Source organism: Plectropomus leopardus, chromosome 5 (genome assembly GCF_008729295.1).
Source record: "Plectropomus leopardus isolate mb chromosome 5, YSFRI_Pleo_2.0, whole genome shotgun sequence".
Classification (NCBI taxonomy): Eukaryota; Metazoa; Chordata; class Actinopteri; order Perciformes; family Serranidae; genus Plectropomus; species Plectropomus leopardus.
In genome coordinates this window covers 31,514,023-31,541,043 of record NC_056467.1, presented here as the reverse complement: position 1 = coordinate 31,541,043, position 27,021 = coordinate 31,514,023, and the positions used below count along the sequence as shown (strand labels likewise).

Sequence of the window (27,021 nt, the reverse complement as noted above, 5' to 3'; positions counted from 1 at the left end):
GATGGAGGAAAGACATCATTTCTCAGTGACAGTACAAAACTTAATGATTAGAAAATGTTTTTTAAAAGATAGTCATCTGTTTTTAGAATTTTAAAATAATCTTTAGTCAATTTGAAAAGTTGAAAAGGAAATGTTGTCAGTTTTGTTTCTTGGGGAAAAACCCTGAACCAAACAATAAATTATTTATGAACTCACATGCTCTTGAATTTAGAGATTCTGTGGACTTTAACACTTATACAATTAAGGTGTAAAGTAAAAAAATAAGATGCTTCCAGACTGTGTCCAGAAGTTGTTCGAATCAGCATGAACGAAGAGGAACCTGTATGTTTTCAAAAAGAAAGATTAGAGCAAATAAAAAACAAATATGTGTTAAAGTCAACGGTGTGAATTTGGGGGATAGTTTTGAAAAGGAATTGAACATGTGTAAATAAGATTTTTTTTTTAATAGGTGATTAACAAATAGAAAACTGACTTTTGAACACCAGTGAGTGGATATGAATATATGTTTTAGGACTTTGGGATGCATAGAATATACATGTAATTAGTTTTTAGGTTTTCACTGCTTCAAAAGTCATGACTTATTCTTATTTTGTGCGTGTATTTCAGTTGAAAGCAGGATTGGAAATAAGCACCAGCCACCTGCCAAAATCAGGTAAAAAATGCAAGTGGCTGCTAGATTTACTTCGATCACCAGCCAATAAAACAGTGGTAATCTACTGACTGGCTGGCAGATTTTGGAATCCACCAGCCACAGTGGCGGGTGCACAAAAAAAATTAAATTTTCAACCCTGGTTTAAAAAAGGCCAAAATAAACTAAACTAAACTAGAATGGCAACATGTTATTCTTTTCCCAATAAATTTAGAATAAATTACATTTTTGCAGCAAAATTTAAAAATGAAATTAAAAAAACACATTCTAATCAGTTTGCTTCATCCATTAAAAAGGAAACTGACATTTAGAATGAGATGTTTTATTGCAAATTCATTCATATTTTATTGATGATCTTTCCTACTTAGCTATACAAGTTAACTTTAAGTTAATGACATGTTCTACACAGGAACTACAAAATTGTACGTTTTTTGAAACAGTTACTTCGAAAACTTTACATTTTTACAGATTGTGTTTAAATGTTATGCACCTAATCATCTACAAGTTAAACTCTTGTAAGTGCAGAGTTAGGAACTGTTATCAGAAGAGAGGGGTGACTGGGATGTGACTTCCTTTTTTTTTTAACCCTCTGAAGCTCTAAATATTTTTTCCTTGAGCCTCGCTGAGTGATTTGAGGAAAATGCATGAACTTCCCTCCACCATAAATTAGTTGTTAGGATTTTAAAACTGGCCCATTATGTTTGAAAGTTAAAAGTTGAATGTCCTGGAGTTGAAAAAAAGCTTGGTGTTTCATTCTTATCATGTGTGCTAGTGTGCACAAACACCTTATTTTTCAGCAAAATTTTAAATGAGATGTGGAATCAGCAGCGTTTCTGTATGTAAAAAATTGGTGGGGCACCAACCACTTCAACTGATACCCTAAATATTATAAAAATTACAATACTGTCATTACTGATGTGTTTGTTTGTTTTTAATCATATCATTTTAAACATATCAAGGGGTGGTGGCTCCACTAACAACACTCTTAACAAAAGTGTGCAGAGTGGCATGTTTGTACACATATACTGAAAGAGTGAGAGAGAGAGAAAGCAATGGAGATTACACAAGTTACATTACCACTGCCTTAATTAAGAATGCAATATCCCATTGTCATAAACCAACACAATTGAGCTCAATACAAATAACTCTACATGGCTAGAAAAGCAAACAGTTCAATAAAACAGTTCTGACAAAGCACGTATCTGTTCTCCTCCACCTGTCTGTTAGGCTGCTCAATGGGTCAATTTGAGCAGTGACATTTACTCTTCCAAGTAAGCCCATTTTCACCACACTGTCCAGGTGACTCCCGCTGCTTTCATGTTTCGCAATCCTCTCAAAAAGATGTTTTAATAATTTAAACCTGTCCCCGACCAGATGCTGTCTCCACCACATCGCAGACATGGGAAAACAGCAGAGTGCCTTCCTTTTCATGCTAACCATTAGCCACTTTTTCTTCGAAAACCCCTCCAAGTTAATCCACATTTGTTTTACCCGCAGTTTGAGTAAGGACAATGTCCCTTAGGTGGGCACCCAGGCGCTATAACTCCAACTTCTCCTGTAAATAAAGACTTTCAAACCTGTGCTCCAGATTCATTTTTACAAGTTACACAATCTCACTTCTTGCCGACGTTAAAGCTAAAGTTCACAGCTAATGTCAGTAGCGCCAAACTTCACAGCCAACCATCCTCTCCTTTCTGAAATATTAGCCAATCAACTCTGAAATCTTTAATGATGCTGTAGTGGCTGTCTGCGCCAGGTGTAATCAATTTTCTTGATTTACAGTGTATACCAACATCCCGAGCATGCGTATCACCGTTTTCTTACGTACAACAGACAACACCCGATTTCAATATAATAGATGCGAGAGGGACTGGCCTACATTTACCCCACGGCCACCGTAGCTCTACTGCGGACGCAAACTAGATGAACAGGGACCAATAATCAACGAGAATGTTTTCTGAATTGTATTTTGACTGTTTTAAAAATACTAACACAAATGATATGCAAATTGGGATGGCTATATATTTACAGCTGATAAATTATTGCAAATAATATGAATTGGAACCTGACTTGTTTGCACAGCGCTCCTGGCAACAGGAGGCCCCTAAAGACCCATCGCCACTGCGTAAAGTGATTTTGATGAAATATCCCTATTTTAAGATAAGATTTAGTTATTGTTTGATGTTTTCATGTTTAGAGGTAGTCTCTTTCTATAAACCTCTAATCTTTTCTGACACATTTCTAGTTTCTATTTATCTGGATTTTAATTTCTGTTGACTTCTTTCTGTCCACATTTTTTTTGGCAGTGATAAATGGTGTAATTTTGGCAGGTAATATTTGGGGGGAAAATGTCAATGTTCTGTGCCAAAACATTTTTAAGGAAAAAAAAATCCCCCCAATTTTTTGTAAGGGCTACTTATTGTAAGCACTTTCCTTAATAGATTAATTGGTCAAATTTACAATTGATTGCTCGTTATTTGAAAAACAAAAACCAAACACAACGTTAAAATTTTGCTTGTTTCAAACAATACCAAATGCATTTTATCCCCAGTCAAAGCAGCAACATATTATATATATTTTGATGCAAAATTTTATTCATAGCCTATCAATTAATCGATTGAATTTCATTTAAATTCTTAACGACGGATTCATCATTTTCATTATCACCCCTAGTTTTTGTTAAAAAAAAATCTCCAAAAATGTATTTTTTTAAAAAATCACCTGAATTTTTTAAACAAAAACAAACAAAAAAATTGCCAAGTTTTAAAAAAGAAAAACTGTGACAGGTGTTAACGCAAAGTGAGAGGTTAAGTTTCAGCTCATCGGACTACTTTATCACATCTTCATGTCAGTGCCTCATTAGAAAGAACGTGTGCAGATTCCTTGAGTAAAATCAGGTTGACCCGTTATTTCAATTTAAATGTCACCTTACCATTTAACTGCCGGTACACCACATCCTCCAGCGAGCTGAGCCTCTTCAGCAGCACCTCATGGCTGATGCTGGGCCCCTGCGCCGTCCCGTTGCCCCGGGGCCTCTTCCCCTCCGCCGGAGCCTCCGGACCGGCGGCTTGGACGCTGCGCGTGTTGCACCTAGCCCAGTAAGTCATGAACCCCGCCACCGCAAGCACGTTCAGCACCAGTAAGACCCTCCATCTTCTGAACACAAAAGCCATTAAAAAGTCGCCGATGTCCGGGCTTCGAGTGGCGGGGGGACAGGAGGAGGAGGTGGAGGCGGAGGAGGAAGAGGAGGGGGGAGAGTCTCCTGAGAAGCCGTACGTGTCACAGATTCAGGACTCGGGAAGCTGCAGGGAGAATTCAAGCGGGTTACACCTCATAGAAATACAAAACCTGATCAAGTGCAATGGTCACTGGTCATAAATATGGTCTCTTACCATTTGGCACCGGTGTTATTTTAGGTTGCATCCCCCTTCTGAGGAAATTTGGGGCGCCTGGCCATCGGCTTTCATCCGTGTCAACGCCACTCCAAGCCAATAAGATCATGCACGGAGGACGTGGGACAAAGACACCAGCATATGTTGATCCTGGAGAACAGATACTGCTAAATAATTTATCAGTGAGGAGATGATCAAGTCTGTCTTTTTTTTTTACTCCTTTGCGTCCAACAGAAGTGATGCGACTGAGCAGGACCGCGCGCGGAAAAAATCCTTGCAGATGCTCGGGGGGAAAAACCCTCCTTCAACCTTTCTGCTCCCCAAAAAGCCTTTATGCACGTAATCTTCCACCCGTTAGGGTTCACAGTGAGTTGTAATTCAGGAGAGTGCACAGATTGTGAGCAGACAGCAGCGCTTCAGGAGATGCAGCATCCTCGCCGGTGGAGGTGCAGATGATGCTCCGGGAACGCAGCAGCAGCAGAAAAGAAACACGTCCTGATTTCTCGTTTTCCTTCACATTTTCTCCTCTCTGTCTCGCTCAGCACATACAGACGTTTTCCTGTTATTCCGCACGCCCTTCTTGTTTGTTGCGCCTTGTTATTTCCTCTGATTCTCCCACACAGAGCTTAATAGGGGCGCAGGGAAAAACGTGGAGTGGATCCGGTGACGTTTTACTTCACAGCAGGTCAGGGGGTGGTGGGTGGGGTGTCTGCTCACTGCCAGCCAATTATCTACATTTAGAGAATATTCAACTATTTCACACTGTCCCACAACGGGCCTCTTGAGTCTACAAATTCAGCCTGGTCATGCGGGTGATAGACTCAAATGTGTTTCAGAGTTTATTTAACTGTTATTTCACTCACTACAGAGATGAGCACATGGGGGGGAATGTTTAACACATGGTAAAACTTCAATTAATAGCCCCGGCTATTATTTGCTTAAATCAAACTCAATAAGCTTATATTTGGGACAGGTGTCTTTATGAGATGGGCTTTTAATTCCTTTCACACAAAAGTATTGCTCAGCAAAGATGGAAATATAATCAAATTATTTATTCAACCTTTTGAGACCTGGGCAAAATGGCTTGATTTTAATAAAAAAAAAAAAAAAGATAGGGAAGACAGCATTAAGCAACAAAAGAAGAAATGACCCAGAAGTTAGCGAGAAATCTGTGAAAAGTACAAGAAAAATTTCCCCAAAAATCCAAACAAGGGAAAGTAAAACAAAAAACACAAAGCAGGAAATGACCTGGAAAATACACATAAAAATGAAACTAATTCTGTGAAATAATTTAAATACATAATTATGATAAGTATGATTATAGTTCACTGGACATTTTCCCTTGACTTATAAAAAAGAAAATCTGTGATCTGTTTTTGCATCTTTCTTGTTTACTATGCCAATAATAGTGTCTTCTTTTAGTGCTCACAGTTTCAGTAATATTAACTGAATGATCGAATTGTGGAGAACCTCACCAAGCTAACATTGTGAGTAGTATGTCCATATTGACAAAAGTTTAAACATATATGCATATTGTATGCATGATCTAAGCAGCTAACTAAGGTTATATACAGCAGCTAGCCAATAACCTGTTTTTATACATTGAAAGAACTTCCATAAAAATGAACTGCATGGCAACCAGACTGAGCTACTAATTGAGACAGGCCGTTATTTGTCAAAATGTGTCACCACAGAGGGCTAGTTAAAGGGACTGGGGGTTTAACAGGGACTAGGCTTTTACTGAAGTTTTATAGTAGACTAAAAAAATGTTAAGAAATGTTGTTACTCTCACACAGCTGGCAGAGAGAGTATTCTGCAGGACATCAAACTGAAAAAATAAAGATAAAAGCACCTGCATGGAAAAGACGTGCTTTCACTTTGTCCCCAGAGGACATTTGCCAGGTGAAATTAATGAGTGATGGAAGAAAGATTCTTACTTCTGATTAAGTAACACACCACCATATAAAAGTACTAGATTATCTTCTTAACAGTCCAGTGTGAAGGATTTAGGGGGGATATACTGACAGGAATGCAATATCATGTATGTTTTCTTTACTGTAAAATACGCTGTGTTTTCATTCCCTTAGAATGAGCCCTTTATATCTACATAGGCAGTGTTGGGGATTAACCAGTTACAGTAACTATATTACTAAATACATTGTAATCAGTTACAGTTACTGAGGAAAAAATGCCATTAAATTACAGTTACTTATTAAAATTGTTGGTGATTACAAAGGGGTTACATATGAAAACAATCTTTTCAGTAAAAGTTTTTATGTCGAATAAAGCATTCACTTTGTTGCTCTAAATCTTTCTGCAGGGCAGGAATGCCTTTTGGCATATGTTTGTACAACGCGGGTCAGCCGAGCCGTTGAGACAAACCTGAGCACAACATTTATGCACACATTTTTAGGTCTTTTCAGTTTTATCACCCTGTTTAAAACATTTGTAAGAAAAGTAATCAATTGTAATAAGTTACATTGCTTTAAAGAAGTAATTAAAATAGTTACATAACTTATTACATTTTTAACAGGGTAAGTAATAAGCTGTAACCTATTACAGTTCAAAAGCAACCTTCCCAATATATGGAGAAGGTCTTCATCCACAGAGTCCGTTATGCTGCACCGCCATGTTTCTACATTAGCCCAGAACAGACAAACCAGTTACTGGTTCTACATAGGGACGTTTATTTTTTGCTTTATCACTTCTGCCACCTTAATTAGCTGGCCCACCAGCATTAGAAAAAGGTTGATTTTTCACATGAACTTGATATATCCTGTGTTTTTACCAGTTTAAATCACTTGGTCCGTTTGTTTTGGAAAGGAAGAGACCCCTGCTGATAATTTGGCTCCCAGTTAAAACCTTCTGAAGATGAACACTTAAGGGATCCTAACTGGGAGTTCACATTTGGTGCACAGGAAAAGTTTCCGCTGGTTGCAGTCTGCAGTCCTTACCACTAGATGCCACTAAATCCTACACACTGCTCCTTTAAGTGTAAAATTAGTAGGTTTTGTAAAGAGGTGAAGAGTTAGATTCTTGATGTTTTAAGGTGTAAACAGCATTTTAATGTAGAACAGCAGCTTTTTGACTAATGCACGCTACTGTATAGACTTGGTAGTTTAAAATACCAAAGCACGGTATTTTATAACCTATTTTTGCATGTAGAAACATCTGCAAAGGTACAAAGAAATCTCAATAATAAAATAATAAAAACTTCATAATTTACCTCTGAAGGTCAAAATGCCTTACATTGGACTTGTGTACTTGAGTGCATGAGCTTTGGAGTTCCATTACTGCATTTTATATTCTGTGGAATCTCACTATGACCAGAGTAAATAAAAATGTATTTTTTATGACAGAAGATATGGTATTTCACAGCTCAATGAATATAGTCAAATGGTTGTAGTAGTTTTGTTATAAATTTCTCTGCAAGTAAAATGACTAACTGATCCTTTTTTTAGGATGTACTTGTGTATACTTTACATTTTGGGGACTGGTTTGGATTTAATGTAAAGCTTAAAGCTTTATCCAGTGTTCTTTTCAGTTGTTCACTTGGTGTATAAAGTTCATGCTAAATAAAATTAGTAGACTTTCTGTTTTTGCAGGGATCTTTGAAAAGGTGTCAGCCCAGATGGAGCATTCTGTGGCATCAGGTCACAAACTGGTCACTTTGCTTGCTTTCCATAAACTATGAACTAAGCTAATTTTTTCACCAGTGAGGTGACTAACTATTGGGACTGAACATCATGTCCTGGTCAACAAGATTCTGGTGCTGGTTTGATTGATCTTTTAGTATTTCAAATCAGTGGTCAAAGATTTTTTAGGACTTGTTGCAGGAGTTTTGTACAGGTAAATAAAGGCCTTTAATTTCTGGGTTCTGCGATTTAGATAAATTGTATTTACCTGCTTGCTTTTGGTTGGTTTAGAGCGTGTTTAGTTTGTTCCTCATACTGAAGCCCTCTCAGGGATCAGGGATCTACATCAGGGATTCTCAGCTTGCTTTGCTTCGGGGGCCTTTTTTGCATAATAACAGGAGGCCAGGGGCCAGATGCAGCAGTCCCATACATGTTTTTAGGATTTTAGGACCTTTCTAGGATTATAGGATGTTTCACAGATTTTAGGACCTTTCTATAATTTTAGGGCATTTCTTAGATTTTGGGAAATTTCCAAAATTTTTAGACAATTCTAGGATGTTAGGACTGTTCTAGGATTTTAGGACATTTATAAAGTTTTAGGACATTTCTCAGATTTTAGGACTGAGATCAGATTTTTAGGCTGTCTGATTCTCCATTTCTGAAAACACAGAGGCTAAATTTATAGATCTATAGTGAGAAAGAATCACGTGTTGGTGGTATAGGTATATTGTTGAATTGATGCGATAAAACACTTTACAGTACTTCATTTCACAGCATGAAAATGTGCGAGTTTGTGCAGAAATGGGTCACCCAGATAGCTGTGATGAATCAAGGAGCTCGCTAACGCTGTATCTTACTGAGAGACATGCCAACTCTGATCTGCAGGCAACCCAGGAGGAAAGAGACAGTCTGAGAGTGAGAGACCGAGGGAAGGAGAGGTATAGCGAGATCAAAACCAGAACTAGATTGTGAGACGAATCAAGAGACAAACGGAAAGGAACATCAAGGGAGAAGAAGAGAGAGACGCACACAAGGAGGCAGAGAGACAGAGAGAAAATGGGAAAAGAGAGTTTTAAAAAAGGCAGGAGGAGAGCGCAGACGCTGGGGAGGAATGGAAATTCAAAGGGAGAAAAACTCCTAAAGCAGTAGAGAGAGACACATTGAGATGCAGGAGAGAACAAAAGAGAGAAATGTAAGAGTGATAGATTGTGTGACAGCAGCGGAGAAGACAACGCAGAAGTGTAAGAGTAGATTTGACTCGATTTTTGTTGAAGGGGTGAAAGTGATAGTCTTGAGTACTTTAGTCAACCCATCAGCTTGCTATAGTGGAGCTAGTCACATGGCGGACAGTTGAAGCTTGAAGTCGGCAAGTTGAACTAAATTCAACCCTGTAATATTGTAAAAACTCTGAGGCTGGTTTTGCTCTGGGGATACAATCAACCGAATGTTTGTGTGTGTCTGTCTACGTGTGTTTTATCTGTCTAGCTTTCTTTGGACTTTGCGCTGTATTTTACCCGTGAGCAAATGCATATCCATAGCTGCTCACAGAGCAGTTTAATTGGAGGTTAAAAGAGAGATGAAAACGGACAGGTGGCAGGGCAAACTAAAGCAAACTAAGCAAAGTTTGGCTCATTTAGAAAAGTTTCAAAGGCACTTCTTTATATGAATACATATATGTCTGATATGTATAACTCTGACTCAGAATTGTGTGTGTTTGACCGTCAACTCCGCCTGTCCTGCTGAACACAGCTCTAATCAACGAGACCAACTAAAGATAGTAACGTGGGCATGCAGGGTCTTTGATAGCGAAACAGGAAGTTCCATTAAGTTCCACTATGTGGCAGAGAAGAACAGGGAGAGAGAACAAAGTCGGCAGGATAATTATAAATGGGAGGGTGATGGTGGGTTGGGAGTGATGGGGGATTTTATGAGATTATCCTATAAATAGTGTGGCAAGTTTCTTTAGTCATCAGCGCCAGCATGTAACTCTGGCACACGAGCGATAAAACTGTTCTGAAAATTTGCCCTGGGCTTATACCTCTGCACAAGTTAATACCATTCTCCACGAGACTTTATGAGTTGCTGAGTAGGATTTGAGAGCGATGAAGTTAATCACTGCACTGTGGGGAGGAAAAAAAAACAAACCGTGTGATCAAAAACTTTGGCTCCGTCTCTTACCAAAAGCTTGTTTCATTTGTGCAATGGCACATTTATCGGTCCGGTGGGGGTCTATTGTGATCTCAGCTGGCTTTGGAAGATGCATAAGACAAATTGACCTTCACGTTGGATTGAGTGGAGGCTGTTTTTTTGTCTAAGAGATCAGAGTGGGTACGCAGCACATAGCAGTGGCGTGGCACGCTTCGGCTGAGCTCAGTCAGAGAGCCGAGGGGTATTTTAGGTCAGTCACTAGCAAGTTTTCAGCCCACCTATACGTCCCTGTCTGATATGGAGCCCTGTCAAAGTGTTTGTTTACGAAAGGCTTCAAGGTCACCATGTTGGAAGGATGGCCTTTGAATCAAACATTGTAACTTTTCCAGCACCGCTCTCTGTAAAATCACCTTTTATGATCTTTAAAAAAGTATTTTGCCTATATAAAGAGTCTTCTCATAACACTAGGCCATCTCTGTATTAAAAAAAATGCAAATACTTTTGAAATGTGCTACATGAACAAAGAAAACAGAGAAAAAGGACACTTTTGCTCAAGGGGTAGAAAACCTACAACTACCACAATACTACGTGTTTTATCAGACCAGTGTTGCCAGATGTAGGATTATTATCCTATTTGTACCATAATGCCCTCTGTATGATGCACAACCAATAATTCCAAAATTGCTCTTATGTACGATAATTTGACCATTGTGACACTTAAAATAAGCACTTAATTAAGTTTACACGTCTTATTTTAACTAATTTCCTGGCTCCTACATCTGTGCTAAAGCTTCACTCCTTACATAAGCTCCTTAGAGCCAGTCACATTAGGCCACCATGACATGGTAAGGCTTTCTGCTCAAACACCAGTCCGACTTATCGCATGCAGCCACAGTGAATGTGAGCGCACGCATTGGCTGTCACAGCTGTCAATCATGGCGGAAAACCCCCTTTTTGTAGAACTGAATAATTCATTAAAACTGAACTTATCATGAAAATGATCACTTGAACAAATATCAGGGTGATGAGAACTACCTTCAGTATCAGAAACCATCTTTGGGAAAAATTGATTTAGCATGTATTTTGAGTTTTTAGTTTGGCCTATGTCCTATTTACTAGCATGGAGGGGCGGGCTTTATGGCCTATACTGCAGACAGACACCAGGGGGCGATACATATGGAAAGCTTCACTTTGAGGGAACTGTCATGTTGTCTATCTTTATACAGTATACAGTCTATGTGCCAAACCTGTCATGCACAAGATGACAAACTAACAGAGGGAAGAGAATAAGAAGAAGTGGTGCAAGGAAACACACCAGTCCTTAACTTTTAAGACATGTTTTAATATTTAAAAAAATATATATTTTACATTACATAAAATGTAATACACTATAAGCCTTTTTAAGAAGACGTTTTAATCCTGCTTGGGCCGCAAAATGCTGGCTGCAGGCTCGTGTTGGGCTTGGTAAAAAACTGTGCAGGTTCACATAGGGTTTGACCTGATTTTTTTTTTTTATTGATTTTTGGTCAAAATGCTCAGAACAGTCCAAAATTAGGTTTGGGAACTAGAATGGAACTAGTTCCATGTTAGTGGAAAAGGAGTAAGTGGTCAACTGCCTCTGTGGGAACCAGGAGAGAGCGTTTTTAATGGTTTGGTCTCATTCATTCAGTGACAGTGTCAAAGTAGATGGGGAATTCAAGAAACCAATACCACAGATCAGATGTGGTGCCAGATGATGAACGGAGTCATAACTTTCCTTCACGTATAGACAGAAAAAACACATAAAACCACTAACATGTCAAGAAATGTCTTTAATGCACAGCCTGCGACAGCAGCACCTGCTGCGCGGTGTATGTCATCCCTGGCCCCATCCTGTCATCCCCTCTGTCACTCATCAGCCTCCCCCATTCTGTTCTGCCAGAGCCCTGCGCTCCGCTCAGCTCCCACGCTCCCCTTGAGTATGCAAAATCAAACTACGCAAACTGTCAAATGTGTCTGATGTCAAAGGAGTCATAAATAAAACTGACTTGACTTGTTTTTGAGTCTGGATATTTAACACACAACCTTTTCACCCCTTCCTCTTGCTTGACATGACACGTCAGTGGCGTAAAGTTCGATCGGCTCTACGGCAGCATGGTTATACACCCATGTGGGGTGATGTCTCGTTGGGTTTCTTGGCTCTAATTTAAGCTGTCCTACTTCCCATTATGCCTTAGGGCTTTAGGGGAATCAAAGCCAGCAATGTACTTCTTTGACGTTGCTCTTGTAACTTTGCTTACAGCCAGTGTTACTCTCATGTAGAAAGTTTAGAATAGTATGGTGTTTAGGTTGTAAAAAAGGGGGCTATGAGTAAATTAAAGGAGCAGTGTGCTGGATTTACTGATATCTAGCAGTGAGGTTGCAGATTGCATCCAGCTAAAACTTCTCCTCCCTACAAGAGGACAACGGCGAAAGCAAGCACACGAACCGACAGCTGATCACAGTAGTCGTACAACACTTTGCTGGGGGAGCGTTAATAACCTCAATCGAGTCTGCAGCACAAACACAGCTTGTTAGTCCGCCATTGTTGTCCTCCTATTTGTCTGAAATGTAATGCTCATGCACGAAGAGCTGTGACACCAACGTTCTCACAGGATCCGCATATTGCCAGATTTTAGATGGCGACAGAAGGGGTGGCGTTTTCAAATAATTACACTCTGGAACCCAGTTTCAAAAATTTGTATTTTCAGGCCCCCAAAACGTGTGAACGACAGGCCAAACCACAAAAAAAAAAGTGACGTTTCATGCAAGAACCGTTACCATGTAAACAGGCCCTAAAACCAAACGGACTAGGTGATTAAAAAACAGTAAAAACACTGCACAAAGCAGTTCTTTGTGAAAAAAAAATCTCTCGTGCTGGTCGGCTTGTCATGGAAGGACTGCTAACTAACTACGGTGGCTTATAAGAAAACACTAATCTAGGCACTAGAGATGGGCATAAGCACTTCAGTACTCTTTGAAAATCAGTATTTGTTTAACATATAGAGTGCTCGCCATTACCCCTACCATCTGTAAACATGACATAGTTTTTTGTCGGGTGTTAGCCGCTGCTGCCTGGTGAGCTCGAGCAGAGCAGACAGTGAACTGACTTGGAGGTTGAGCAACTCAGAAGACAGCCCTTCAGTCCTGCCTTTAGCGCGTAATATAAATAACGGTGACAGGAAGTGACAGGAATCTTTTAATTTATAGTTCAATTGGCTAATTTAGGCCTGGATGTTCATTAACCCTTTGAAACCTGTATCGACATCACTTTTCTTGTGCTGTGTTCAGATGCCTCTCACAAGCTATTCCAACCTAATTAATAAAAGTTGACAAGAAAATGACCTGAAAATTAGTTGTTTTATTAGATAATTAAAAAAAAAAAAAAAAACACACACACAGGGGGAATGTTATAAAACTATATTTAATATTTGTATAATTATATACTTAAAATTGATGTTACAGAAAAAAAGTAGGATTTTGTTGTTCTTTTTTTTTAAAAAAAAATTCTTAATTTGGCTAATTTTCTTGTACCTTTTAATTAATTTTGGTTCACTTCTGGGCTGTGTTTGGTTAAGTTGCTAATTGCCTTTGCAAGAAATTTAAACCAATTTTCTCAAGTTTCAAAGGGTTAAATGATTTTTTTCCCATTGTCTGACATTCCTGTTCTTACCTCAGATTTTTTCCACCTTTTTTGAGCATACTTGAGTATCATTGTTAAAAACAGCAGAAAATGACCTCTGTCACTGGATGAACTTCTAGGATGAATAGCAACTGTAAAAATGAAAATACTTCCTCACATCAGTTACTTCTTCTCTATGCCGCCTATCCCACCAACAGACAAATGGTTTAAACCTATCGACTCCATCACCACACATTTCTACTGGAAGAGCAAGAAAGCAAGAATCAAACTGTCCACTTTACAAGTAAAGCAAAGCACAAAGCTGCCTAGATGCCCCAAACTTTCTCTTCTATTACCTGTCAAACCAAATATAATACCTTACTAAATGGATCCACAGAATAACCCAAAATGCACCCTGGATAGACTTAGAACAACTGAACTGCAAAAACATCTTTCTGTCGGATCTCGGATCAAAAAACACTCATGCTTTAAAAATACTACCATCTCCAGACTCTGACAGCCTGGTGGAAAGTCATGAAGATGTTTATTTCCACTCCAACATCCTGTAAACACACCCCTATTTGGCACAACCTTGATTTCAAACTCCACGGCACCCCACTTCACTATCGCACATGGAAACAAAAAGGTATCACGCACCATCACCATCTCAAACACGGAATAACAAAACATCAGTTTCTTGAATACCTACAACTAAAAATCTAATCTATACAAAATTAACATATCTCATAACCCAGTTGAACCTTCAAAAAATGTTGACTATTCAGTTGACAGATATAAATAAACTAATAGACTCTTATTAACTGCAGACACTTCAGTAATAGTCCCAAGACATAGCTGGGACACTGATCTTAACATCTCTCCCTCAAACAATTTCTGGATATAAATAAATAAAAATATTTTTGGCATGACATCACATATAAAGCTACAGCTAATCCAGTACAAAGTCATTCACAGAATACATATTACACAATACAAAATGTACAAATGGGACTAGCCAACACAGACACCTGCTCACAATGCACAACAGGCACAACAGATAATTACCTCCACGCACTTTGGGCAATTTCTGGATAACTATAACACACAAAAACTCTCCACCGCTCTGGACTGCAGAGTACCTCCATCACCACAGCTCTGTCTGCTCAGAGACACTTCACTAACAAACATACCAAATAAATAGAACGACTTGCTCATTTTCTCTAACTGTCGCCAAGAAAACAATTCTTTTAAACTGGAGATCAAACAAAATTCAATACATATTAACCACTGGCCAGCCCTTTCAGGAAACATTTCTATGGAAAAAATCGCTGCTCACAACAAAAACTAAATTTCAGTTTTTAATGAAAGATGGTCCCCATTCTTGTCACTGATAGGACTGGAAGTGGTCCAAAGCAGGACAAGCACCTGCAGTGGGCCAGCACCCTCCTCAGGGCCTAGAGCGGTTCAAATGCAAGTTTTCTCTTAAATTAAAAAATGTGAACTAAAGTAGTCCCAAAACACAGAACAAACAAACAAAACTAGTATTTAAGAAAGGAAAAAGAATTTGGTCATAGTGCTGTGGGGTTTTGGGTGGGGGTGGTACCATGCTCACATCCCCTCCCCCCCTTTTTTTTCTCCCTCTCTCTGCCACATTTCCCACAAACAACCAGAGTCAGAGTCAACAACAGACACCTACCACTGTCTCACATACAAACATCAAAAACACACACACACACACACACACACACACACACACACACACACACACACACACACACACACTACCTTACCTAAAAGAATCTAATATATAAGCTCTATTGAACTCCTGCCAATACACATTACACATCTGCTTCAAAGCATTATATATGTTTTATGTATGTATGTATGTGTGTATCACTCTCTCTTTATGTCACTGCTCTTCATTATTTCACACACACACAAAAAAAAAAAAAATATGAAAGTTACCTAAAAAGCCCATCCCTAGTGGAAATGTGGCTGAGCATCATGGCGGACTCATAGAAAAGGACCTGCTCCCCCTGTAGATATATAAATGGATAAACAAAAACACTTATTTTTAGATGCTTATACACTACAGAAAGCATTATGTTATAGTCCATTTGTGCTAATACATCCGCCTAAATCCTGCACACTGGACCTTTAATGCTCTTCCTCCACTTGATGTATTGAGACATGAGGGAAGTACCACAACCCATTAATGCGTATACTGCTGGTCAGAAGGGATCGTACCAACTTAAAAACAGATGCATGAGCACTACTTTATGTGCTAAAAAGAACATTTATTACAGATGTACCATTTAACGAGCCAACTGGTCTATAATGAAACCAGATGTGTGGCATCAAGGCAGCAGCAGTCCAATTGTAATCCACGACTATCTGGCACAATATTGTGTTTTGGTAATCCGATAAAAAAAAGCTGATATGAAAGGAGACAAGGAATAAATCCAGATGTTGTATTATGAGCTGCAACAGAGAAATGCACAATGTTCCTCATGTTCAAAAGCATCATTCGGGTATTGCTGGTGTCGATCATCTTAACCTACTTTGAAAATAAGCCGACGTTTCACTGGAGAACCCATTACAGATGATTTTTTTATTCTATATGTGAGAATAAAAAGAGGCTGATTTTTTTTTACCACATAGACCACATAAGATCACGTGTGGATCTAAAACCACTTTATGTACTCTAGATTGGAATAGACTTATGTGAGCTCATCAAGATCTGACGAGCCCAAAACGGTCGTATGAAGTCTACATGGAGAAAACGTGGTGATCACCCATTTTTTCTGATTTCAAAAATAAAATAAAGATTTGCCAAAACTGAAACTAAATTTTACATCTCTGAAGTCAGTTATCTTGTCCAGGTTTGACAAATGTAAATTTAATTTTTAGATTTAGACTGTCTAGTGTGGTTTGGATGTAGAACAAGAGGAGAAATTTGCCCTTTTTTCTGTTTTCATAGTACCTCAAATGTAAAACTTTAAGGCATTTGATAAGATGTCTAAATATCTAAACATGAAAAATACTCCTTAAAAAAATATTTAACTCGCAAAATGACCACTTGTATATCAATTGTTCATCGCATGAGTGAATTCATGAAGAAAACTCCCCAAAAGCTTGGGCAGTGTGATACAAGTCTCATTTTTATCCGGTCATATGCTCAGTACTTTACAAACAAATGCATTTTTGCCTTTTTTCGCCTGCTTATGTGATGTCACCTTTATTCATTTTTCTTTTTATATCTACTCTATTTATCTGTTCCTTATCTTTCTGTTGTTCTCCTTTACCAGCTTTTCACGTTTGAATGTATTTACTTGTGTCTTTTAACCCTTTGAAACGGAATCAGTTTTCTTATGTTGCGTTCAGACGTCTTTTACAAGCTCACCTTTTGAAAACTGAGCAAAGTGATTTAATTTCTTTCAAAAACATGGGAAAAAGGCAATGACCAGCTTGGAAAGAAATGGCCCAACAATTCCAAGAAATTTTAACTAAAAATGTGTTTTAAAAAAGAGGTGAGGATGATAAGAATTCAATCCAAAAAAAGGAAAAATGTGCAGATAATCTATTTTTTTTATTAATTACATTTATATTTAAAATCACATTACAGAAAAATATTTTTTTAAATATGTAATTACATACATGTTTTTATGTTCAGCACTTTTTGCATTTTCTTGTTTGTTTTTTGGGGGTTTGTAAAAGTCATTTTCTTTTGACTGTTCTTAACAATTTTTTGCTAGTTTTTGGCCATGTTTTGTTACTAAGCTTCTTTCCTTCCCCCTATGTTGTTGAACGAAATCAAAATAATTTGCTCAGGTTTCAAAGGGTCTGCGGGAACCCTGGAAACCGCGTGGACAGACCCACCACCCTAACCTGCTCTGTGAACTCTGAATGTTGAACTGTTGAATGCTATGAACTCTCTGATTATTAACATTAAAGCAGCTTTCCAAAGCGAACATGAACTCTTTGGTAAAGACTCGGCACACAGTGAGAGCTGCTGAGAGCGTCAGACTGTGTGGCTGGACCTTCTCATTCAGGGCGCGCGTCCTCAGCCTGGGAAGTAGAGTTTGGACGAGGCTACAGGAGGGAACTTCTCTTTTGTCTCATCACTACACCTTCTTCTCCCCTCCTCGCTGTCCGGCAGTTCAGCTGTCAAACCTCCTCAGTCTCCTCAGCCTGACCTCCTCAGCTGTCGCCTCCTCAGAGAAGTGGAAACCATAGGGAGGAGGAGCTCCTCTCTGGCTGCTTTGTCCTTAATAGATTCACACACACTTTAGATTTTGGCTGACTATTATCGAGAGACACTTTTAACTTAACACCAGTCAATCTCATCAGTCGTCTCCTCTCTTACCTCTGTCATTCAGACTGTTTCTGATGGCCGCCTCTAACTGCTCTTCCTCCGTCAGTCCACCTGTATAAGATCCTGTAGGGTTTGTTGTGTCATGTGATGGATACTGATGATTTGTTGCGTAATGGGGTGGATACTGACGATAACCTGAGTAACCTCCACCGGTGCCACTGTAGCCTGCCCACATAAACAAGCACACATGACCCAAGTGATCAAATTTTAAAAAATAACACGGTAAAGGTTTAATCTGCAGTTTTCATCATCCTTCTTATCATCAACAAATCCTGTGAAAACACCAAATAAATGTTTTCTCTAAGTACTTTTCCATTTTCATTCCTGTCTGTGGCACTTTGTTTCTACAGAAGATGTCAAAAAAAAAGGACATTTATATATAGTTTGATTTAAAGGACCAGCGTGTGGCATTAAATTGCATCTAGCAGTTGGATTGAAAGTATATTAAACGTTTCCCGTGTGCCAGGCATGAACTCCAGGTTAGTATTGCTTCAGTATGTGTTTACTGGATCCTCAGAGATCTCTTCCTCCAAGACAAACAGACCAAATTAGACCAAATGACCTTGAGCTTGCATGTGATTTCTACAACCTGCTTATGAGTGCTCATCTTTTTTTCTCTTTTTACCAGGAGCCGTATTATCCACAGAGATCTCTTCTTCTCCAAAATAAACAGACCAGGTAATTTAAATCAGTTAAAACACTGAATGAAGTAGTTTCCAAAACTGCTTGTAATGGAGGGACTGCCAAGTACGGTGGACGACACTACACAACACAAAATGTCTGTCTTTTGGTTTGTCTGTTCTGGAATACTACAGAAAAACACGAGGAACACGGCAGACTCTGTAGACAAGGACCCACTCCCTATGTATATATTAACAGCTCATTCTAAAGTAACGACAACACAACCATTCTTATTTTTAGATGATTATACAATAAAGAAAACATACATTTTCTGCAAATAAAGCCCCCAAAATCCTACACACTGGACCTTCAAAAATGTTTTAATGAAATTAGATTCCTAAAACAAGCTGGCACTGTCGTTGGGGTTCCACAATTTTTGCAGTCTAAAGTTTTTCTAAAAAAATCTCTCCCTTCAGGTTACAGGCAAGGCATTCCTCTGCCATCATTATTTTATGAACATTACTGAGTGATCAAACAAACAAACACCTGAACTGCAGTTGAACAACTTGAAATAGTGGAAAGCCCTCTGAAAATACAATCATGTTGGTTAATGCTTTGTTACCTGAGGAGCCTGAGGAGCTGTAGTGTACACCGGGCCGGGGGTTATATCCGTTCGATGTCACAAACTCTGAAAATACATACAAACAGACTGGTTTAGTGTTGTTAACCCTTTGAAACCTGGATCAAGATCACTATTCTTGTGCTGCATTCAGATGCCTTTCACAAGTAATTAAACCTTTGGATCCTGAGCAAATTGGTTCGATTTATTGACAAAATGCGAAGAAAAAAAATTGGCAAATAAGGCATAAATGAAAATGTAATAAAATCTATTGAAAAATTATATATATATATATATATATATATATATATATATATATATATATATATATATATATAAAGATGAAGTTAAAGAAAAATGTTCAGAAAGCTATACTAAATAGTCATAACAGTATAATTTAAAATAATATTACAGAAATATTTTACTAAGTAATTCAGTAATTTTTCATTACTACATTTTTTCATTACTTTTTTTCAGTAATTTCCTCATTAGTCCTTGACTTCGCTTTTTTGGGGGTATTTTTTAAGGTTATTTTCTTGTACTTGCAAAAATCAATTCCCTGCTCATTTTGGGGACATTTCTTCATAAGTTTCTCATTGCCAATACTGAATGAAGGAATGAACATTTATTTCAGAAAAACAAAATAAACAAAAAGATATATCAGTTCCAACAAATAGGCAGAATAAAGTGAAAAGCCTCCATAAATTCCATTTACAAGCACTGACATGCCTGAAAAGGAGTAGAAAGAAGTTTACACATACAGTATTTAATCCTACCCCTTCTCCACAAATAACCCAATTGCTGGGGTTTCAAGGGGTTAATGTGCATTTAGATTTGTGTATGGATCAAAAAGACACACAGATCTGAACATGTCAAAGCTTTCTCAAGAATTATTTCATCATTCACACAGCTGAAACTGAGAGCTGTTCATGACCTGAGTGACAGCTAAATATTACTTTTTAAGCTTTCGGGAATTCAGTTATCTTTAGAACTTTTAGATTAAACAGAGGACTTCTGACAGGGTAGGGGCCTAAGATTATAGATCACAGTCAGCAAATACAACAACACACACATAAATTCAGACCTGCACACTTTTTCATGACGGCCTTCAGAGGTCCAGCAGTGTAGAGCAGACCCACCAGGATACCTGCCAGGTGACCTATGAAAGAGGTCCTGAGGAAGCACACATTAACTCCTACTAATCAAACTCTCCCATCTAGTGGACAATTTAATTCACAGCATCTACATGCATTTACTAACAGGACAACTTTACTAACTGTCTAACTGAACCATGTCAAACTGTCAGTCACTATCACTCCCAAAGATCAAATGTCTCTGAAAGAAAGGCCAACCTGTTTGCTCTGCACGTGGAGCTGTGTCAGATGCGAGCTTGAGGGGAGTTAAAGAAGTATTTCACAGCTGGAAAGATGACCTTTTAATAAAACTAGGATGTCTTTGCAGAACAAAGGCAAAAGAAAAAATTTAAATTGGTGCCACATGACCAGAAAAAAACAAAGACAAAGGACACTTTAGGTCAAGCAGCAGAAAACCTACAACTACCAGAGTGCAGTGCGCCACAACAGACTGATAAATGCTCCTGCTGGTGGGTGACGAAGTGCGAACTCGTTCGTGTGAAACAATGGCGGCTGGCTGGCAACAAACGATCTTGTATTCCAGTTAAATGGTGAGCTAAAAAATGTTTGAGGCGAGAAATATGCATCTCAGCGACAAACTCTTACGTGGGATATGTAGGCACTGGGTTAGATGGAGGGAAGTTTACCACAGCTCATTTGCACATACTGCACACATTGTTCTGATGCAAAGCTGGTTTGAAATCGGTGAGGAAGATTTAACCGTCCCTCTTGGGATGTGTTGATTGTATGATGTGAGTCTGACTGGTAACTCACCCAGGTGATGTTATGTGGATGAGCACGAGCTCCACCCAGCTGACATAGCGATTAGACACAGGGACACCCATCACATAGGTCACACACCTCCAGGGTGGTAATGGTTACTAAGCACCTTCAGAGCAAACAGGACACCTACAAACACAATCACATGAAGAAAACTATGAATTAATTAATTAATCGCAGCTATATTTTCTGCCATAATTGAAGTTTTTTAAAAAGTCACATCTTTCACAGCAGTTATACTGAACATTTCTGGCACTTTTACCCGAGAAGCCAACAGCACAGGCCATGCTGTAGGACTGGTCCTGTGTCAGCTCTGTTAGCACCGCCTCCAGCAGCAGGTAGACCAGCCCGGTGAGCAGAGAGAAGACCGACAGCAGGTAGAGGAACCAGGGTCCGCCCAGCCGTCGCTCTAGTTTGGTACCTTTCCAGAGGAAGGACACCATGTTGAAGTAGAGATGCCAATCATCTGCGTGGTGCAGCGGGGACAGCAGGAGGCGGCGCCAGTCTTTAAACCAGTATGCCTGCTGGACACTCACACAGGCCTAAGAATTGAATAAATATTAGTATTTGTATTAGTATTATTAATAATATCAATTCAAATAAAAAATATTAAAGATCAAATCAGTAGCAAAGACTAAGACAAAACACACTTGATGATAAAATAAAAACAGGAAAATATGTAAAAATATGTGTATAATGATAAAAGTAACAGAAAACATGAAAATATAATATAATGGTTGTCGGTCCCACAACTGCCTGTCAGATCACAATTAAGTGTCCCTAAAATGTATGGCTGTAATTATATTTAACCATAATTAGTGCTGTTTTAGTGCATTACCTGCATCAGTGGAGCTGCAGGGAACAGGTACAGGTACACGTTGAGTCCCAGGACAGCCAGTGTGACAGGAGGGATGTTGTCCAGACCCAGCTGAAACACCTGGGAGGCCAGCAGCATCAGGCCCAGGTGGGATCCCCTCTGTCTGTTCCGCATACTGGAAATAGCCTGTGAACAGACAACTGTCAGATTATTTTTCAATCATTTCTGCTTCACCAGAGAAAGAAAGAAGAAGAAGTGTAAACCAAAAAATGCAGCGTAACCTCAAATATGTAAATGGCTTTCTTTTTTAAAATTTGTCCTGATTTGCATGCTGTGTATTATACTTTATTTAACTCTTTAACTCTTGTGAAACTGGTCTTGATTTCTTTTAAATACACAGAGAGTGAAAAATGCAAGAAATTAAAAAAAGGAAAAAAATCCTGAAAACACTTTTATATTTAAAAAAAAAAAAAAGAGAAAGATTTAAAAAAAAAAAAAAAAAAAAAATTAAATGGCCTCGACTGTGCTTTTTTTTTTTTTTCTTTTTTCCTTAACAAGATTTTAATACATAATTAAGAGAATTACAAGCACTTTTCTTGACATATTTTCAAATCATTTCCTTTTGCAGATTGTGGTAAATTTCTTGCCAAGTTGCTCATTATGTTGTTGTTTTTCTGGGATATGTTAATGATTTACAGCAACATTGATGTTTATACATTAAAATTTCTTGTGCAGTGTAAAAACGAACACTCATACCGCTCTGCACACAAAATGCGCTTCTCAAAATCAGGCTATAAAACTCATACATTCATATGATTTTCTACTTTCACTGAGATTATTTTTCTTAAGCAACGAAAACAGCGAAACGGTTAAGTTAAGAATTTGAGCTAAATAGCTGGTGAACAATGTCCTACGATCAACCTAACGAAAGCTAAAAGCCTAACATGAAAAGTTAAAGTACTCTGTAAAACACCAAAGTTGGACAATTTTAACCGGGAAACGTATCTGCAGCAAACTTACTGTCAGTTCAGTCGGTTGTCATGAAGCTCGCGCACACCTCTTCCTCCTTTAGCGATGCTTTGCTAATGCTAATGCTAATGCTAACACATTATGGTTTGAGTCACGGGTTTTAAATACGCTAGCACGTCGAGTCCGCTTCAAACGATATAACGATCTCAGACGTATTTAAATTTCTTTATATACGTCACAGAAACACGTCAGCAGAGAGAGTTTCTCGGTGTTACATCATTTCTGGCACTTACTAGAAAAGACGCTGAAAGTTTGAGTTGGGTTGAGTCAGCTATCACGTGACAATAACAAATTTACGTATCTCGCGCAGGCGCAATCAAGGTTTCTTCTTATTCGGTTTTTGACGATTAGCATCAATGTGCGTCCCTCTACCGCCACCTGCAGGATTTGATCAGATACAGCCTATGGTCCGCTCCAGTTTTTAACAGTTTTTTGCACCTCCTTTAATGTACTGGCATGAATGAACGCTGTCTTCTGGAATTTCTTTTTGCTTGTTTTATTACAATTGACTAGTGTCATTTATCTGTTTTCTAAAGTATTGTTTAAAAAAAAAAAAAAAAAAAAGATTGAAAGGAGGGGAAAAAGTACCCCGGGGATTACTGTTTTTTCATAAATATAATGAAGCTGTTATAAATATTTCAAATAATATTTAAAGCAAACATAAATAATAACTGCATCTCAAATATAAATACAATGTGCCATATAGCGTTGGTTTGGTATGATAGAAAATACATTTCAGTCAAAATAATAAAGTTAGACGATGAAACGATTAACATGTTTTATCTGTTCATCCGTCTGCAGCTCTGCATGCGGTTCCTGCTAGAGTCCACAAGAGGGCACCAGTAAAACCCTAAAGGTCTTGTAGTATTTCTATGTGATGATGTGATTATTTTGATACATTATTTTGACATACGAATACCCTTGTATCTTCTCTATTTATATTACTATCCTACCAAGAATATTTGCTTGGCAGAAAACTAATGTATGCATGCTGTAATCCGTGTATGTCTGAAGATCTGCATGTAGTTCCAGTTAGTGTCCACAAGAGGGCGCCATTACACCAGGCGCCAACAGCTGACATTTAAACTCAAATAAATAAATCAAAATAATGAAATACTTATTTAAAATATATCAAAAGGTTGGGTAGGTATGTTTGATAAGATAAGATGGATACGATTTCATTTAAAATATAAAAATTAGAGATATAAACGGTTAACATGTTATAATCTGTCTGCAGCTCTGTATGTAATTGCTGCCGATGTCACTAAAAGGCGCCATTCGGCAGTCGTCGGTTTCTGGTGTAGTGTCGCCCTCTGATGGACATCGGCTGGAATTACAAGTAGAGCTGCACACTATATTCAAAGGCTCTGATATTGATACTGATGTAAATGAATAATGAAATAATAATTGAAAAAAATATATATATATCGAAAGGATGACTTGGTCTGTAAAATAAGTACATTTAAATAAAGGGATAAAATTAGTGGGAAAAAAATGAAAATATGTTTTAATCTTTCTTTGTGTCTAAACAGCTTGTAGCTCTCAATGTTGTCCACTAGAGAGACGTCATTAGAAGTCCAGTCCAAGCCAGAGACCAGCAGCTGACCTCAGTCAAACTATATGAGAACCGTGCGTTTGCTGCCCTCCAGTGGTCACAGTGAAGAACTACAGCAAGGAACACACCGTCAAGTTACGACATAACAACACAGCACAGACACTTCCTCTCAATATTTTCAAAATATGATTGAAAAATGTAAGTGCAGTCTGCAATAACTTCAAGGACTCATGGAATTGTCACGTGATTATACTATATAAATTTGTTCGGATTCTGAATTATTTCCGTTATTTATGAGAGGGGATGGTGGTGCACAAGTGGGAGGCATGACAAATAATTTTTTAAGCTTTGGGGAGGGATTTTTATAATTTTTGATCTTGGCTAAAAGAAGGGATATGCAACCTTAAATGTTTAGATTTAGTTTTTATTTTACTGCAGATTTTTAAAGAAATTTTCATTCTTTAGACATCGCTAAAATTAAAACATTATTCCCAGCTAGAAACTGCAAAACAGAAATTATAGTTGGATTTTCCAATTTTTAAATTACATGTACAGTTTATTTTTACATTTGCAATGCTAGCTTTTTTTCTAACTTTAAAAAAAAAAAATGTCTACCTTTTATAGGCTAGATTATGTGTGTGTGTGTGTGTGTGTGTGTGTGTGTGTGTTTTTTTTCCTATAGTTTATGAAAAGGGAGGGGGTGGTGCAAAGAGGTGGAAACATGTCATATTGTCATATTTTTTTAAAAGTAACCTACTGGGGAGGGACACATGTAAATGGTTTATAGTTTGTATTTATTCTACTTCTTAAAAATGGCCAAAATTACACTATGGATCATAACCAGAATTGTTAAAACAGAAATTATCATTAGATTTTCAAATACTCGATGGTCCTTGCAAACATCATGTGAGATGAACACTTCCATCAGAAAAAAAAAAAATTAAAAAAGTTAAATAAATCTGAAGTTAAAATAGTGATATTGCATGAAAAGTAGTGACTTTAGTAAACGTCTTGTTTAAAATTTGGCCAAAAATAAATGTTTGCACGAGCCAACCATGACATGAAAAGAGTGAAAAACCATAGCTTTTTTTAATTCAACAATTTCATCTTCAACATTCAACTTTCAAACATAAAAGGGTAAGTTTTTAAAATTTTAACAACAAACTTGTGAACTGGTGAAGGGAGGGTCACACATTTTCCCCCAAAAATCCATCAGTTAGTTTTTGTAGCTTTGGGGTGGTTCAAAACCTAAAAACTTACACACAAACAAACAAACCAAATCCCACCCCCAGCCAGCCCCTCCTGTCATAAATAAAGAACAGTCCCTAAATAGGCCCAGATTACAGCCTGTACGGATGTCAATAAATTTGCAGTTTAAGTTTACATTTATTTGCAATACTAGTTGTTTTTTTTGTTGTTGTTTTTTTGTGTGAACCTCCTGTAGGAGATACGTTGTTTATGCAGTGAAATATGACCTTATCTTTTCATTATTATTTTTTATTAGGATTGGCAACCAGTCAGCCGAAATGAAATAAAAAAAAAATAGGGTGGCAATAAGACATTAAAGACTGTCAGCACTTTCATAAAAGAAGTGACGGCCCGTTAGGGATAAACCTCCCGCTTCCCTAAATACTCTTTGGGATCAATTACGAGCACGTGCGTACCGCTTCACCATGAATAATTCAGGAAGTCCGTCACCGGGATCACATTTCTCTCCTCAGACGCTTCAGCTGGACGTGACACGTTTGTTTACATCCGACTCCAGCAGTTCCGGTTTTGCATTTTGTACAGCTCATATCGTCTCTGCCTCACGCGCCTACAGTGATCACGAACCGGAGCTGGCGGAGAGGCTGTTGCTATAGTAACAGCGGTACGCAGGGCAGAAACAGAAGAGGATGTTTAGTCAAGTCCGCGAGACTGTATACCGGGAAACTGTTTTCTCTTCAAAATAAAAGCATAGGATTGTCGCAGAATTTAATACAAATACATAAAATGAATACATATTTAATATGTATTTCCAGATATAAAGTTTTTATTAAATATATCAATTGTCTAAATTTAGTTGAATTTTTATTAAAAAATCAAAATATTTACAAGAACTGCATTGATAGGCCCACAATAATTCTGGTAATAAAACACTGGCATTGTTGTCATGGCATATCAAGTGAAAGAAATGACTTTTGTGGAAATTACATTTTATCCCATAATATCTCAAATTCTCAGGGACTGTTCAAATATTTTTTTAACAACTGGGGAGGGACTTGACTTTTTTATTTTTAATTTTGGCTTGGGGGAGTGGCATCCAATTTAAATGGCAGTATTTTGTACTTACTTTAACACCGGTTTTTAAAGAAAGCATGCCTCCTCTGACAAATAAAGAACAATTCCTCATAAATGTCAGCTGGCAAATCTTCATTTTAGCATTGGCTTTATATATTATATATATATATATATATATATATATATATATATATATATATATATATATATATATATATATATATATATAAGAACAATACAAAAATGTTTTTTTTATCTAAATATTTGTACATTTAAATGAAATAAAAGCCGTTTAGAAATGACAGCCAATAAACATATTCTTGATTTCACAAAAGATAATTACCTTGC

At 37.8% G+C, this 27,021-nt stretch overlaps 1 protein-coding gene and 1 pseudogene across 1 annotated transcript in view; both read right to left on the bottom strand.

Annotated features, from left to right (window-relative positions):
* galnt17 (polypeptide N-acetylgalactosaminyltransferase 17) overlaps positions 1–17,608 on the bottom strand; it is a 52,441-nt gene extending 34,833 nt beyond the window's left edge. The window contains exons 1-4 of the mRNA XM_042486141.1: positions 17,505–17,608; positions 15,430–15,500; positions 4,042–4,772; positions 3,582–3,951 (exon numbers count right to left, since the gene is read on the bottom strand). Coding sequence (XP_042342075.1) covers positions 3,582–3,822 — 241 coding nt within the window. The 5' untranslated portion in view covers positions 3,823–3,951; positions 4,042–4,772; positions 15,430–15,500; positions 17,505–17,608. The remainder of the gene's footprint in view (positions 1–3,581; positions 3,952–4,041; positions 4,773–15,429; positions 15,501–17,504) is intronic.
* Positions 17,609–17,616: 8 nt separating this feature from the next.
* LOC121943510 lies at positions 17,617–23,118 on the bottom strand (annotated as a pseudogene).
* Between the last annotated feature and the right edge of the window lie 3,903 nt (positions 23,119–27,021).